At 33.6% G+C, this 17,450-nt stretch overlaps 1 protein-coding gene across 2 annotated transcripts; it reads right to left on the reverse strand.

The window, feature by feature from the left end:
* Window positions 1-108: 108 nt before the first annotated feature.
* Window positions 109-17,333, reverse strand: LOC106066185 (uncharacterized). 2 transcript variants are annotated; one of them, XM_056043906.1, is made up of 8 exons: window positions 17,066-17,333; window positions 11,638-11,777; window positions 9,915-10,083; window positions 8,516-8,642; window positions 8,202-8,398; window positions 6,694-6,891; window positions 5,871-6,020; window positions 109-2,911 (listed from the first exon to the last, which is right to left on the reverse strand). In XM_056043906.1, the coding sequence occupies exons 1-8, from the start codon at window positions 17,193-17,195 to the stop codon at window positions 2,319-2,321; spliced, it is 1,704 nt and encodes a 567-aa protein (XP_055899881.1). In that variant the 5' UTR covers window positions 17,196-17,333; the 3' UTR covers window positions 109-2,318. The 2 variants fall into 2 exon arrangements, with proteins under 2 accessions (XP_055899881.1, XP_055899882.1); XM_056043907.1 differs by lacking the exon at window positions 17,066-17,333 and adding an exon at window positions 14,105-15,245.
* Window positions 17,334-17,450: the final 117 nt, after the last annotated feature.

Consider the following 17,450-nt stretch of genomic DNA (forward strand, 5'->3'; position numbering starts at 1 on the left):
TATAAATTGCAAGGTCTGAAAGGGGAATTCTACTTTGACCTCTTAATCAGACATCCTCAGTTTTCAGTGAAAGTTAAGGTAAGTACTAAAAAAGAACAGAGAAAGATGTATTATTATTATATATTTATTAGATGAAAGAAAGAGAAAATTAAAAAATGACAAAAAAAAAATTAATTTAGTTGGAATGACTTTTAATTTAAAAAAAAGAGAACAATCTGATTTATCTAAATTCTGAATTTTTAGAATCAGAAAAAAGTATCCCACAAATGCACCAAACCTTAGAAGACCAACATTTTCATTGAGACAAATCTTACAATGTACAAAGCAGCTGTTGAACTTACCATTAAGATATACTCTAGCTGCAAAATAAATGTTGCTTTATAATAGTATCTTTCCATTTCACATATATACATATTATTTGAAAATATAATACAATGCTATAACAGTTGTAAATCTGGAGCTCAAAAAAATAATTTATATGTAAATACAAAGCTAGCACATTTTCATCAATTGTTTTGTAAAACCTTATGCTAATGTTAAAAGAAATAAATGTATATATGGTTCTAAATTATGAGGTGATACCAACAACCACTTAATTCATACTGTAATTTAATACTGACTAAGCCAATTTAAAAAAAAAAGAGAAGGGAATAAAACATCACCTGGAGATCCTTAAGTTGACCAAGAAAGTGTCGCACATTAGGAATAGCCTACAAAACACCTCGTTATTTATCCCTCTGACATGACGGATAGCTATAACAAGAGTGACAGATAACATGGGCACTTTCCCCTTTCCCACTATCATGCATGCAAATAATGCTCACAAAATTTCATAAATGACTGCTTACTAAAGCTAGTACAACAACCACAGTACAACAACCACTATTACTGTCTTCACCAGAAAAACAGGCATTCTATTGAGTTGAATGGAATAGCACAAGTCATCACATTGGAGTAAAAATAAACACATATGGTTTCATTTAAACGACAATGCTTAACAACTATTCATTGGAATTAAAGACTTTACAATTTAAGGCCACCCCACTCCCACTACACAACTGAAAATGAAACCTTCACCACACAGAGTACAGGCCATGAGTTTTCCCACACATCTTCAGTATGTGAAACATAATTATAAATAAGATATCCAATATGATAAATGGTAACAAAAAATAAATATAGAACATTTCTTTGAACACTTTGCTACTTAAAAAAAAAAAAACTATGTTGTGACAAGGTCAAATGAGGTATTTATATCATAAAGTTGCCTAAATCTTGTTGACACATGTATTAAAATCATTGGTATGACTGCATATGATGGATTCTGGGACACTTCAATAAGTGGGGTAAGCATCAGTATAATATGAACATAAAATGCCCTTAAAAGTTAAATCTCATAACATCAAGATAATTGAATATCTATGTTGGTAATAGATCAAGATTAAAAAAAAGACATTATAGTTGAAATATTTGATTACAAAAGATTGGATTTTTTTAAACTGTACAATTCAAACACACTTTTGAATACCAGTTCCACATAAAAAAAAAAAAGTGGTTAAAGAAAACACACAAAAAAGAGATAACAGGTCAAACTTAAAAGAAAGACTCTTTTCCCCAAAAATGTACAAACTATCTAAGTACATAGGAGGTAAAATATAGGCTTACATTTCTTCACAATACACCCCCCAAAAAATCAACACATGACTAGGGAGGTGTTTGTTTCTCTCCTTAAAATACTATACAAGAAATATCTGGCCATAATAACAATTACATATTAGACACAGTTATAACATGGATTTGTATATAATGCAGCATTTAGATTTCAACATGAAAGCATTGATTGCTCAAGCATTTTAATCTCAATTACAAGTAATCCCAATACTTGGTAGAATATATGAAAATAAAAAGTAGTTGCTAAAAACAGTTTTCTACCTCTCTCAAAAAAAAAAAAATTCTATTTAAATAGATTTACTTTACTAAATGGTATACAATGAATAGAAATATGAATTACATCTGAGCAAATAATGGATGAAAATATCAATTATATCTGAGCAAATATAGTTTTGTATTGATAGCCTTTACTTAATGGATGAGATAATAAGAAATAATATAAAAAATTGTTAAGAATAAACAGTTCAGCTGAAACGTAATTCTTTTTTCATTCCCTTCCTTATTTAAAGTGTATGTAAGCTTAAATGAAATGCACAGTTAGACTATCTGGTATTAGGAAAACTAAAGCATCTTTTGAAACAACTCTCAGAGGTATGTACTGGTATTGCAAATAATAGAGAGAATAGTTTTTACTATCACTTATGAAGTCACCCCAATAAAACATCTAACACATGCATCATTAATTTATCTCTTCTAAATCTGTCAGAATGTGCATCAGAAAACTCAGGCGTGTCACTAACAGAAGATGGATCATCCACACCTGCATCAAAGCCAAGGAAGCCAACCTTCCCCCCATGACCGGAGTTCTGAATGAACAGGGCAACAGATTTGCACAATTTATCACTGTTCAAGTAAAAAGCTTTCAGCTGGATGGAAGTTGGGGATCCAGATTTATGGCAGTCCTGTGAATGATCACCATCACCATTGTTTATGCATAATGAATTTATAGTGTCCACACTGATCTCGAGGCCCACTGTCTGGCCACTTTCATACAGAAGGGCTTTTTCATCTTCATAAAACTGGAAGCATGTGCAACATGTAGGGAAGAGGATGGGCTTGGAAGACAAGGCCAAAGCTGTTGAGTTATTATCCAACATACAATCACTGCTGAGATTATTAACACCATTTTGTGGTGTTTGCTTCTCATTGGATTCAAGATTTGTCTCAATATGTAGACGAACAAGACTAAGGTTTGTTTCTGAGATAAAAGAATCTAGTTGAATTTCTTTCATGTGTACACCTTTAAAAGAAATAAAAACACATATCTGAAAATAATTAAAATTAATTATGGATTTAAAAAATGTGACATTATCTTTGGGTCTTTCAGAGTATTTTAAGATATTATTTTCAAGTATTTGTAAGCTATTATTGAGTGTTTTATGTTTTATTGCTATTTTAACTTAAATTTTTAGCGGCCCCCAAAAGGGGAAAAGACACAATTAGTTTTTTGTGTGAAATGTCTGTCCATCTGTCCCGTTTAGATATAAACTAGAAAAGATAGTGACAATCCGACATCTCAATATTTTAGACCATTCAAAGTTCTGATTCAATGGCTACTTTTTTTTTCTGAAAGCCGAAAATCTAATTTTTTTAATCACTTATGCAAGCAGTTTTTTCATAAAAATACACCACTTTTACATTAACTATTAAACACTCAAACACTTGTGGCTCTTTATTAGGGGAGATGACCGTTTTCCATATTTTTATCACATTTATGCAAACAGTTCTAGATTTTTTGTCAAAAATTTTTGTTTTTATATTTGTATTGTTAAGTTCTGTAAGTTCTGTTATACTAAGTACTATATTTACACACAAACAAATGTTTACTATTGTTTAAAGAGAAAAAAATCTATTTAGTATGCATTATAAGTTAGATATAATTTAAAATGAATAGTAATCTTGTAAATAGCATTTTCTTTTTTTTTAGGATTTGACGAAGCAACGGAGACTTTTCAAAACAATTAGATCAATAATAAGACAGGGGAGGTGCGGTGGCTGAGCGGTTAAGTGCTTGGCTTCTGAACTGGGGGTCCCAGGTTCGAATCCTGGTGAAGACTGGGATTTTCAACTTCGGAATCTTTGGGCGCCTCTGAGTCCACCCAGCTTTAATGGGTACCTGATATTAGTTAGGGAAAAGTAAAGGCGGTTGGTCGTTGTGCTGGCTACATGACACCCTCGTTAACCGTAGGCCACAAAAACAGATAAACTTTACATCATCTGCCCAATAGACCACAAGGTCTGAAAGTGGAACTAGTTAGGCCAGGTTCACATCTAACTTTACATTCACTTTCACTGCTGGACTGTTGGGGCACTACACAATATCTGTCAACCTTCTTTTTCCATTCTTATCTGTCATTTGTCTTTGATATAATTTCATTCGGATGTTCTTTCTGAAAATATTGAAGCCTGCCTGGGTGGACCACTTCGGGGGCCGATTTTGAGTTTGTGTTTCCACACAAACTGTCTTTGTAACCTTGTTTTTCTTAGTTTTATTTTAATTTTCTGTTGTTTTTTTGTAACTATTAATAATTTTTAATTCCTGAATTAATTCAATTTGATAGGTCGATTATGTAATTTATGAAACAGAAGTGACCCTAAGACTACTTAGATGTTGATTTGCAGCTACTTATGATTCCAGTTCGCTCTGCCTTTTAGGGAATCCCTGAACCATTGGTGTAATAGACTAGAAATGCCAATGCATTTTATCTTTTTAAAAAAAGCTAGATTGGGAAACTTGGTCTAATGCCATACTGAAGTGTAATAGGAGTTGTTAAGTTTTACCTGATCAAATTTCAGTGTCATAAATCTATGTTTTGTGAAGTTAGGACATTATCATTTTATGTTTATTGAGGTGATTTATTATGTCACTAGATATTATGTGAATGCTAGCATTTTACATTTGATGATAGCAGGGCCACCAAGGGCCTCTGATTGGTCGGGGGCTTCAAGCATGACTCAAGGAAATTAAAAAAAAATAAATTGTGAAGCATAGATCAAATCTCAAACATAGCAGAACTCTATGGCTCTAGGTCACTAGCCAAGCTCTAAGTCTCTACTATGATTCAAATTTATTAGCAAATGTTTAGATCTACTTATATATATATCTAAATATGTTATAACAGAGGTTCTCAAACTTTGTTCTGCAAACCCTGAGATGATCGAAGGGGTTCCACAGAAAGATGAAAATTGTAATTAATTAAAATAAAATAACTACTTGGATAAAAGCAAGCTCATCTGATCTTATAATTTGAATAATAATAAACTCGCTCATCATTACCATTTTATAAACTATTATGTAATATTTTACATTGACTTAAGCCAAAGATTTTACATTCTTCACTTAGATATTCCCAACTGGGACACGGTGGCTGAGTGGTTAAGCATTTGGTTTGTGAGCCTGGGGTCCTGGGTTCAAATCTCAGTGAAATGTGAAATTTTGAATTTCTGGATTTTTAGGGTGCCCCTGAAACCACCCAACTCTAATGGGCCACATGAAAGCCTTCTCATTAATCATTCGCCAAAGTAATAGATGACATAACATCATCTGCCCCATAGATCGTAAGGTCTGAAAGGAGAAACTTTTTTTTTTATATTCCCCACTAGGTATTGAACTCTTTTGTGCATGGAAAAACTCATATTCCAATCATAGATGAATCCATACTAATACAGAAGTAGCTTATTCAAATATCCACAACGGAGAAACTTAAACCAATGTCTAAACAAGGATACCCCAAATTCTGGCTTCAAAAACATATTTCAAATTTATATCCTGCAAGTATGGGTCATTGTACAGAAGTTGTTGACTGCTTTCCCATCTTCTTAATTGATAAAAATTATTGTCATAATCAACCTCATTACAAATAAAAGAAACCAACTAGAAATTTGTGTGTGATGAGCCTGGCATAAATACACCCATAAAATTTCATCAACCTCACCCAAATTATTAATTTTTTACATTTCAAACAAAAGCAATAATATCAATAAACACTCCTGTAGCTTTTTTCACTTAGGGGTCAGTGGGCAAGTTTTGATTATACAAAGGGATACCCAGTTTTAAAAAGTTTTAGAACCTCTGTGTTAGAAGACCATTGTTTCTTCCTTTTGATCAAATGTCGAAACATTATTTCTAGTATGGGGTTTTTTATTGTCCATACACAAAAAAAATAAAATAATAAGATTAAAAAATTACTTTAACTTACCCAAATGTTTAGCCAAAAATAAAGAAGCAAATCCATTGGATAATACAGAACCACCAGACTTAAGGTATATACTAATATTCTCCCCAAGCAACTCAGGTTCATGAGTCTGTTCAGCAATGACTAGCAAAGAACAACTCTTCATCCATGCATCTATTAGAGAATAACAAACAGTGAGTGCAGTTCAACGCTTCATCAAATACAAAAAAATGACTAATTTGACAACCATTAGAAATGTAAAAACAATTTTTAGGGGCTCAGTATTCCATTTGTCTTTATTTCTAGGGAACATAATACTGAGTCATGTACTAAGTGCTTCATACTGTTGTACTAAGATTCATTGTTCAAAACTAGCCCAATCCAATACCCTGCTGTTCAGCAGGAGATTAGGGTTAGCGATGTAGTAATCTTAAAACTTAAAAGCAAATCAAAGCATAAAGGAGATTTTGGCATAAGGATATAAAAGCCAATTTTCTTGATGGGTTTTCTGTAACTGTAAGATATGATTTCTTGAGTTTTGATGAAGGTGTTACTACTTTAACTACAACTGCTTTTTAATAATATAACATAAAATACTTATTAATAATCATAATTCCATTTTAGAATAGCAGAAATATTTCAAAATTAGAAACAAGTATATTAAGGAACCTGATTCATATAATCTTAGCAGATCTTAAATGTAAATGCAAAAAAAAAAACATAAAATAGTACAAAAAAAAAAACAACAACATAGAAAAACAACAAAATCCTAAAAAAAAATAAATTAATCCATAAAACAATTTTAGAAATTTCATATATTTACTGCAGAAAAAGATTATAAAAATACCTGATGTTGTAATTGCACTTTCTGGCACTAAACACACCACAAACTTAGATGTGTCAAGTATGGACATAAACCACCTGGAAAGATGACTAGCTGACATATTATGTGGTCCAGAAGTTACAACAAGAATTTTCTTCAAAACTTTGGGCCTAACTGAAAAATTTTGTGAATTGCCAGTCATTGTTTTTCCCGTGCTATTATCTGAAATAAAAATTAGTTGATTTTCAAAATGTCCACTTGTTAAAATTTAAAGATATTTAATTGAAATTATATTGACATATTTTCATTTATGTTGCTAACAATGTGTAAGAAAGTGGCTTTCTATAGAATACCTAGGATATCATTAAATTCAAAAGGAAAAAAAAAGACAATAGGAAAGAGGGTAATATAGTTTGTTAAGCCTCAAAGCTTAACTTGAGTTGTGTTTGCCTGGTTCATGGTAATATAGAACTGACTTTATCAAATTAACAGGCTCTGAGATATTTGGAACTAGCTCTAATCAAGACCACTCTTCAGTGTTGGTCACAAAGATTTGCACTAAGTGGAGAATGCTCATGACCATAAATAAACTATATGCGTTGCTTGTCACGCTTCGACTCACTAGTCGGCTAGTTGAGATGGATCAGTAATGTGAGCTGAAAGTAACGTGTGTGTGACTCAGAGAGAAGGTTTGAAGAAAAGGTAAAAAAAAAGTCTTTTTAGGAGACTGTGACATAAAAAAAAGGAAAAGGAAAACAAAGCTAGCAATCAGGATCATTGTTCATTAGTCAACCTTTGATAATCAGAATTTGATTCACTATGCTTTATTTAACAATAATATTATTTGTCAAATTAATCTACTACTCATTTAATTAATACAAGTGACTTTACATTTTATGTAAATTTGTTGATTCCTGTAGCAACTGTTTAATTAAATTGGGAAGCGTGGTCAAGAGGCTAAGTGCACTTGAACTTGGCTTGTCTTAGCTACCTAGAAGGGGACTCGAGGTTCGACACCCGACTTGGGCAGAGTTGCGTTTACTGGCAGCAAGGAAAACCAACTCCTAGATACCCCCTCACCCCACTGGTCCACAAATGAGATTGGACCAAAGTGCTCTGAGCATGCTATAAGCATGAAAGTAGCGCTATATAAAAGCTAAAATAATAATTGAGTGTAAAGATATATTAAACTTAATAAAAAATATTTGCTTCTTAAGTGTGTTTATATACACCTCCAAACCCAAAGATGTTTCGATAGTTTGAAAGGCAGAGTATAACTGATTGTGTGTAGAACACAACTCTCAAAACAAAGTCATTACATTGCTGCTTCCTGAAATTGGATTTTCAATAAAATCATATTCAAGAATATTATGGGACAATTTAATGTGGACAATCAAGGAATTAAAAGAACACCCAGAAGTGATAACGTGATTAAAGAACAAACATACATAAAAAAAAACATATGCATTTTTTTAAAATAACTTAATAAATAATTGTAAAAATCTCATTAATTAGAATTATAAGTATCAAACCTAAAAACATGATGTCCCAGTTATTGCAGATTTCAATAAAGTCTGCATCTATTGCTGCACCCCCAGATAAACATGACACAACAATTTTGCTATGTTCGCGAAACAGATTCACAGCTTTAAAATTTGACAACAAATCTTCTCTTGGGCAGGACAACCTCTTCTCCAAGATTAAGCAAACATCAGCAAAAAACTGTTCTCTGTTAAGAAACCAAAAATAAAAAAATAAAACTTAAAACAATGAAATATCTCTTTCACAAATGTTTAAACTAAAAAATTAGAATGAAAAGAATTTTATATTTGTTTTCATCCATTACCTGCTTACTGCTTGACCATCTTTCTCACAGAGTAAACTAGTTGCAATACTGTTCAACTCAGCACTGCGTCTAACATCAGCATTTACATTTATTCCCATACCGAGAATAAGAAGGCTATTGTGGCTACCTAAAATGCATGAAATTATTTTGAAATTAATACAACGTTTGACTAATTGGATTAAAACAAAAAAAAATCTTTAGCTAATAACAGAAAGTATCTATTTTTCATTTTACCCTTTTCATTCCAGTTGGATGCAACCATTGACTAAAACTAACCCATTCACACATTTTAAACTTCTTGCGTCCTCAATCTTGGCAAAGCTTCAAGTTTCTCCATTGTTATGACCTTGTCCTTTCTCTACTTATTGAATGAAATGCCTTTTCAAAAAGGTTTATTTACCCCTACCCTTACTGACTTTTAAAGAGGATTTTTTAATTATGTAAGAAATGTTACATTAACTTCATAGCGCAATATGGACAATCAAGATTTTATATGGACAGCCAGCAGTAATAAAGGGATTAAAAGAACAAAAATACTTATAAAAAAAATATAAGCATAAATCATTTTAAAAAATTATTTCTGTGGTCGATGGAGCAGATGATAAAAAGCTCATTTGTTTGAATGTCTGACAGTAATGAGGAGGTCATGTGGCCAGCCCAACAACTGATTTTCTTTAATTTCCCCTACTAATGTCCCCATTAGAGTTGGTGGACTAAGGAACATTATAAAATAAACTACATTCAAAATCAAAGTCTTTAGCAGGAGTCATAACCCCTCAGTTCAGAAGTCAAGTTCTATATCCCTTAGCCACCTTGCCCCTTCTTTTAAGCTGGATATATTTAAAATGTAAATGTAACGCCAGTATCCTTTATTTCATAAGGCCATTAGGCTGAGAGACCAAGGGAAAAATAATGTTATTATGCTTCAGATTGTTAAAATGTTTTTTTATTGTGTTCAAATTCAGCAAAACATGTCAACTAATTGCTTCATTCTTTCACATTTCTTTATAGAGTCCTACACAGTTTGTCATTGGATGCTCTAGCAATATAATAATGGGGATTATTGTTGACAAATTGGTATCTGAAATTATAACTACTTTTTTTTAAATTGCTAATTATTTCAATTTCAGCCCTATAGGTTTCAATAACTGAAAACATAGCTATTTACAAGAGGGATAGACAAAGAAATATTTTTAAATTCTGAGAAAAAAACCCAGACTCAATCAAAAGAACAAGAATCCTAACCAACAGGCCACTTTTTTTCTATCATAAAAAAGAATCTCACACATCAAGAGCAGCATGTCCAGCAATCATTCAAACCATACTCAACAAGACAGTCAGGTTAATTTCCATTTTAAAGTTTAACTGCATAAAAACAATGCTTTTTAAAATGTCAAACCTGGTATGTCGTATCTACCATCTTCTGCCAAGAAACCAGCTAACTTGTGACCTTTAACCCAAATGTCATTTGGCCACTTTGAAACAGCTTGAGTAACACCATATTTCTTTACAGTCTCTAGTACAGCTAAACAAGCCGCAACTTCAAGATCAAATCTACCTTCATGTGTCTGACAAAAATAAAAAGATCAAGTTTGTCAGTAGCATGTACAGTTAGATGAATGTATTTAATTTTTCTTGTTGTGGTTCAGGTATGAAAGAAATACATATGAATGTGAACAGTATGCATGATATGTGAACTGCATATTTTGATTTTATGTATGACAATGGTATGAATGTGAACAGTATGCATGATATGTGGACTGCATATTTTGATTTTATGTATGACAAGGGACTTTTGTAAGTTAGTTGAAGTTGAAGTTAGTTGTTTTCTCAGACTGGAAGAAGACAGGTGTATAAGTGTCATTGAGTTTTCCTAGATATGTATTAAACTTGCTCTTTACTGGATAGCTGGAGTTTTGGGGATTTATTTTGTGAAGTGTCTTTATATTAAGCAGTGCTAATTATTAATGACCTTTCTAGATACCCTAAAACAGTGTTAATACTTTTAAAAAAGTTATTACTCTTATATAACGCTACTTTCATGCTTATAGCATGCTCAGAGCGCTATGGTCCAATCTCATTTGTGGACTGGTGGGGGAGGGGGTATCTTTGAGAAGGTTTTCTGTGCTGCCTTTAGGCGCTCAGTAAACATAAATCTGCTTAGTCAGGTGTCAACCTCGAGCCCCCATCATAGGTAGCCAAGCCAAGTTCAAGCTTACTTAGCGTCTCGACCACGCTTCCCACAATATGACAATAATGTTGAAGAAAGAGACTTGTTTTATAAAAAGATAATTTAATTACTTTAAAGTACAGAGTTCAAACCTAAATAAGTCTACAAAAGTGCCTAAATCTCATCAGCTAAAAGCTATTGAGAAGAAGAAACCTAAATAATTATTAAATGCTTTAAAGATAATGCTTTAAAGGTTCATTTAAAAAATTAATAATTTTAGACTATATATCATTATTTCTCACTATTTGAACTTTTTTATGAGCTTTATTATAACTGTAAGCAGGATGGTCCTGAAATAGCCTGAAGAAAAATCTTCCGTAACTTATGTCAAGTAGCATTAAAGATGGAGAGACTCAATAATATTCTAAAATCCAAGTCTTCATAGAGATACAAACTCATGAAGCTCAGAAGCCAAGTGCTTTATCACTCAGCAGCCATGCTCCTCCTTTTTAGTACGCCATAGCTAAACTGTGAGTAAATACCAGCAGCATTTATTTCGTTAAATTCGGCTAGGACAAACAAATTTGATCACATCTTTTATTTGAGATAACGTTTTCACGAATACATAAACTGCTAATTCATTAGCATAAGTTTGAAACAAGTTCAGTGTAACACCTGCAGAATATAGTAAGTTAACCAGCCTTTTTCTAAATGGTTTATAATTATGATAACATCTAATTATGTTATATTTAAGTCGGTATCATCTGTTTCTTGTAAAACTTTCCTAATGTAAAGACCAAACATCTATAAGCACATCAGTAATACCAAAAAAAAAAAAAAGTAACAAATTCAAAGAATAGAGGGATGCTAAATTATAAGGACATGTTACTACATTTTACATAAATTGACATCTTTAAAATCAAAATCACCTAGAATTTAAAATGAAACCTACTTTATATGTTGCTGGCAGGTGTAAAATGAATGAGACATATATATTCCCAGTGTTGGAAGCATCCCATGTATGATCTTTAGCGCCTCGTGCTTTTGTTTGCCTCTCGGATAAGACAGCTGTGCCATGAGGATACTCATTACCTGAAGAAATAAATGTGTAAATAGTCTCCAGCAATAAAAACATTCTATACTACTAGTATTAAAATTAATTTAAAAAAAAAGTAAAGTTCCTCTTTCAGATCATGCTGACTATAGGGAAGATGAAGTATAAAGTAGGTCATATGTTTCTGTGGCCCACAGTTAATGAAGGTGTCATGTAGCCAGCACAATGACCAACCACCTTTACATTTCCCCAACAAAAGTCAGGTACCAATTAGAGCTGGGTGGACTCAGACATGCCCTATTGATCCTGAAATTAAAAATTCCAGTCTTTACCAGAATTGCAACCCAGGACCATCAATTCAGAAGCAAAGTGCTCTACTACTCAGCTACCATGCCTCCATACTAACACTAATACTATTATTAATTGTAAGATAGAATCACATTTTAACTATCAAATTTACAAAACCATAAAAATTAATAGGTCAAATAGTTTCGAATATTTACTTCTAAAATAGAAACAGACACCAACAACTAGGGCAACTGGCCCCTGCTCTTTGCTATCGCTCATACATTATAACATAAACAATTTCATACTGAATACACATACACAACTGACATACACTATCAATAACATATTAAAAATTAGCATTTACATTGTCTTTTTCAAGTGGGGCATATCTGCCAAAAGATGATAAATGTGAACCTATTCCTTAGCAATAAAAAAATATCCATATCATTTTCTTTGAATCCTTTTCTATGTATCCAGAGGAATTCAATGTTTGTTGTTAAAAAGTCTGTAAATGTCCCCAGATGTCCTGAACTAATTATGTTACAAGAAATGGATAGGCTTTAAGGCAAGAAAGTATGGTTGATGTGTTGTTTAAAGTGGAAGGAAGCTATAGCTGCAACCCTGAACACAGGCAGCTCAGACTATATGGTCATTCACCAGTGACACTAAGCAGCAGTGGAATCCCTCAGCTACCTGACGGACTGAGCAGCCCTAATTAGGAGCATAGCCAAGCCTAATTAAGTCGGTTGAATACTCAAGGCAGGATACAATGTGACTTGATTAATTTTCAGACAGCTCTGGCTTGATAATTTCAAACCTTTACCTCAAGAGATTTTTAGTCTTAGATTCCTACCCAGCAAAAACAGCAGATATCTGACATAGTACAAATGTTATTTACATAGCATTGTAAAAGATATTACAAGGAGAGATTAGCCAGATGTAAGGTAAGGTTTCTAATTTAAGTACAATCAACAATCATTAAAAGATTTAAAAACTTTGGTCCTGTTTTTTTTTTCACAAAAACTTCTTAACCCAAATACTATCCATGGGCTATATTTTAAAACAATATACTTATTACTACTGCTGCTTGGTTGAGTGGTATGCACACTGGAGTGTCATTCGGATGGTCTGGAATTTTCCTGGATTCATACCCTGCCTGCTTCCATCCCCATTTGTCCTTCGGGAGGTTTAGGCTAGGATGAAATTATTTTCAAATCTAAAGAAACATCAGAGACATTTAAAACGTTTTGCTGTAGTTTTTTTATTAGTCCATTTGTAATCATATTTCAAAATCTACAATCCATAAAATTCCAAGGTATGAGAGCATTTATTTAAAAAGATATGTAAGAAAAACACAGATCTATTTTCTTTGCAAAATTTAAATCTAAATATCTAAATAAGTTATTAAAGAAAGAAAGTAAATTAACTGGATGTAAAAAAAAAAATTTTTTTCATAACTTTAAAACTTAAAACATTTTTTTAGCTCATAAATAAACTTATTCTTCTATTTGCTTCAGGAAAAGAAAGTTTTATTCAGACTCAGAAAATGATGAGATTTTTTTTTTTTTAGCGATATAAGCCTAAAGTAAAAACTAAAATGATCTTAGTCTTGTTAATGTAAATAAACATAAGACTTAACAACTTTGCATTGAAAACAACTTTCATTTTGTGATTATTGATTATATTATCAATTGTGATTATATTATAAGAGTTTTTATTCTGTGTAACTGGTTTACCATGAATAAGATAAGACTTAGGTCCTACCAAAGAAGGAGTGGTGGTTGATTGGTAAAGCACTTGGTTTCCCAACCAGAGGATCCGGGGTTTGAATCCAGATGAAGATTGGGATTTTTAATTTTGGAATCTTTAGGGTGCCTCTGAATCCACCAAGCTCTTATGGGTACCTAACATTAGTTGGACAAAAGTAAAGGCGGTTGATCACATGACACAGTAGTTAACTGTGAGCCACAGAAATAGATGACCTTCACATCATCTGACTCATAGATCTCAAGATCTGATAATTCCAAGCCATTCAGCACATAGGGCGGCAAGCTCTCTCCACCCAAATAATACTCACAATTTTTAGGTCTTCTTAGAAGATGTGATGCCATACTATACATGGACTTCCTTGTTTTCACTTTCCTCTTTTCAGCTAACATGACTTGGAAAACATGTTTTATCTTGTCCCATGAATATTATACACTGGTTGGTCCCCATTTCACAAAGGGACAAGTGCCAATGCAGGAGAGGACTTCTTTATGATCTTGGTATGTCATTCCTAGGATCCTTCTCAGCCATCAGTGCTGAAACATGTTTAGTCTCTTTTTAACCTTAATGTGTGACTCCCATGGCTCATGACCATGGGTGACCATTAGGATGAGGATGTGGATCTTGGTCTCCAGGCTGATTTGTTTGTCTAGATAGGCATAAATTATTGAATGCCCCCTATAATTCCCTGTATGAGTTGCAACATCCTATGCATCCTATCCTACACTGCCTAAATAGGTGAATTGCTCTAGTTGTTCAAGATATGCCCAATGTTGATGAGGGCACTTGTTCACCTGTAGCCAATACACATAACTTTGGTTTTATCAAGTTTTATCCATAGATGAGTGCACCGTTATCGAGGCTCTCTGTCATCATTGAATTGCATTCTCTAGTTCACAAAGTCCAGGTTCATCTGACAGTTTGGTTCATGCCAAGAGGTACTGGATGCAGCCTGGTTTATTTTTCTTTTGACAAAGTCGATGGCTAGTAGAAAGAGAAATATGGATAAGATACGCATCTCGATATCAAGGAATCGTTTTTTCCATCATGTGTTCTAAAACAATAGCTTGATTTGCTATAGAGATGTCGAAGACTATGGACAAAATTTTGTGTGATGCAATATTGTCTTGCTATTTTCCAGAGTGATTCAAGATGGATGCTATCAAAGTATACTTTTTAAAAAATCTACAGAACATAGCACCAGCCTTTTTTAGTATTCCAGGCTTTGCTCAATGATGATTCACAGTATGAAAATCTTTTGAGTGCATGATCTGCCTTTTTGGAAGCCTGACTGCTCTTCTCTGAGCCTTTTCTTTGGAAGTTGAAGCCATCATAGCAGTACATTACTGAACACTTTACCCAGAACAGAGAGGAGGGTTATGCCTCTCATTAACTTAAAAATAAAAAAAAAACACAATATGATAAAATGCTCAAAAAGACACATGGATAAAGGCCAATGTCTTACTTCATTGCTAGAAAGACAAATTCTCCTTAATTTCATTAGAGCTGCCTAAATCAGCCAGGATAACCAATGACTTAGTAAAGTTTAAGTATCAAATTATAATGTATTACTGAATTAACACATATATATAATAAAATACTGTTTGTCTTCGAGTCCGAAGATTAGTAAGGAGTGCAGCATTTCCCGTGACTGCACAGCCCCAGCTGTGACCTACATATTTTGCACATCCAGGGCAAGCATAACCATCATCCACAAGAGGTTGATTTAGATTTTCTTTTCGCTGTCTGCGTTTGTCCTCCGCAGCGGATTTTCTTTTGGTCTCAAATGTGTATCCTGCGGCCTTCGTGAGTGACCTCCAGCTGTCTCTTTCTGAGGCCACATGCAACCAGGTGCTCTCTTCTATGTCAGCCAAGGAAATTTTATGCCTAAGCTGGTCTTTGAAGCGTTTCCGTGGGGCGCCTCTGTTACCTTGACCACCTTTTAGCTCACCAAAAAAGACTGCCTTTGGCATATGTTCGTCTTCCATATGGGATACGTGCCCTACCCAGCATAACTGCCGGACCATAAGAAGTCCCTTTATACTGTCCATACCGGCATTCGCAAGGACATCACTGTTTGCAGTGCGGTCTTGCCACCGTATGTCCATGATGGAGTGCAAGCATCTTTGGTGCTCAAGAAGTCTTAGTTGTTTTCTGTATAGTGTCCATGTCTCAGAGCCATATAGAAGGGTTGAGAGAACCACCGCCTGTCAGACATTTTTTTTTGTAGGCAGGCGGAGCGATTTGTTCCGCCAAACTCTCGCCTGAAGGCATCCAAAAGGCTACTGGCCCAGGCCAGACGGTTATCAACTTCCCTTGAAAGTGAGGTGTTATTTGACACTATACTACCTAGATATGTGAAGTAGTCTACCACATTAAGGGGCTGTCCGTTTATGGTGATCCTTGGGGCTGAGTATGTATTATTGGGTGACTTCTGGAACATGACTTCTGTTTTCCCGAAGTTTATAGATAGACCGAAAGAGGCAGCAGCGTATGCAAATTCGTTTACCGCGTACTGGAGATCATGTTTTTGTATGGTATATATATATATATATATATATATATATATATATATATATATATATAGAGAGAGAGAGAGAGAGAGAGAGAGAGAGAGAGCCTGTCCAGTGTGCAGCCAAATAATCCAGAAAGAGTGAGACAGATAGAAAGGGAGAATGAGAAATAAGAGCTGGAGACATACATCACACTTAGACAGAGAGATAGAAAGACAGATCGACAGAGAAAGAAAAAGAGAAAGGAGATATATTTATATACACACAGAGAAAAAGACAAGACACAGAAACAGACTTACAGAGTCAGAGAGAGGTGAGATGGAGTAAGAGACACAGAGGGAGAGACAGAGACACAGAAGAGGGAGAGACAGAGACACAGATTGAGAAACTGACTGCTTTCTAAAATTAATACATAGCTTAGCTAGCTAGATCTGACAAAGTTATTTTAATTCTTTAGTTTTAACAAAGATCGGACTTAGTTTTTTTGGTCAGGCTAGGAAAACAAGATATCTTGAAAATACTCCATCTATTCAAATCTATTGGTCAGGCTAGGAAAACAAGATATAGATCTACTAGGGCCTATTGAAAATACTCCATGACGCTAACCTTCATGATTACCAAAATTATTTTATAGTATTATACTTGGAGACATTATGATTGTAGACTGTATTTTATTAGTATTAGACTATTAGTATTAGTATAATTTTAGATCTCTAGACTGTCACTCTAGAAAATAATTATAATTACTTATTACTTACCATTGTGAGCCAGACGTCTTGCATCGTCCATTGTTGAGCCTGTTACTTCTTCATAAATAAGTTTTTGTCCCATTTTGGACGCCAATAAAAGTCTTTTAAATTTGGTTGAATCAAATTTTGCCATTGTCATTTAACAGAATCGCAGCATCTACTCAAGCTACAGTCTACTCTAGATCTATTTATATATATAGATCTCTAGATTGAGACTTTAGTCTATTCGCTTTGTTTACAATTCAAAGAAAAGTAGGTTAGGCCGTTCGCATTTTTTGTTTTTTTGCATCAACAGTGACCTATTTTGGGGTCAGCGTTGTTCGTTTCTTGGTTTCTTTTGTGAGGAATCAGCTGTAAATGTAGTTCGTTTTTCGCTTTCAAATTAAAATTCTGT

Source organism: Biomphalaria glabrata, chromosome 10, assembly GCF_947242115.1.
Source record: "Biomphalaria glabrata chromosome 10, xgBioGlab47.1, whole genome shotgun sequence".
NCBI classification, from domain to species: domain Eukaryota; kingdom Metazoa; phylum Mollusca; class Gastropoda; family Planorbidae; genus Biomphalaria; species Biomphalaria glabrata.

Coding starts and splice junctions, on each gene's coding strand:
- LOC106066185 (XM_056043906.1), bottom strand. CDS start 17,195: ATGACAATGGCAAAATTTGATTCAACCAAATTTAAAAGACTTTTATTG. Junction 10,084..11,637: donor ACCTGCCAGCAACATATAAA/GTAGGTTTCATT, acceptor TATTTTTGTCAG/ACACATGAAGGTAGATTTGA. Junction 8,399..8,515: donor GATGGTCAAGCAGTAAGCAG/GTAATGGATGAA, acceptor GTTTCTTAACAG/AGAACAGTTTTTTGCTGATG.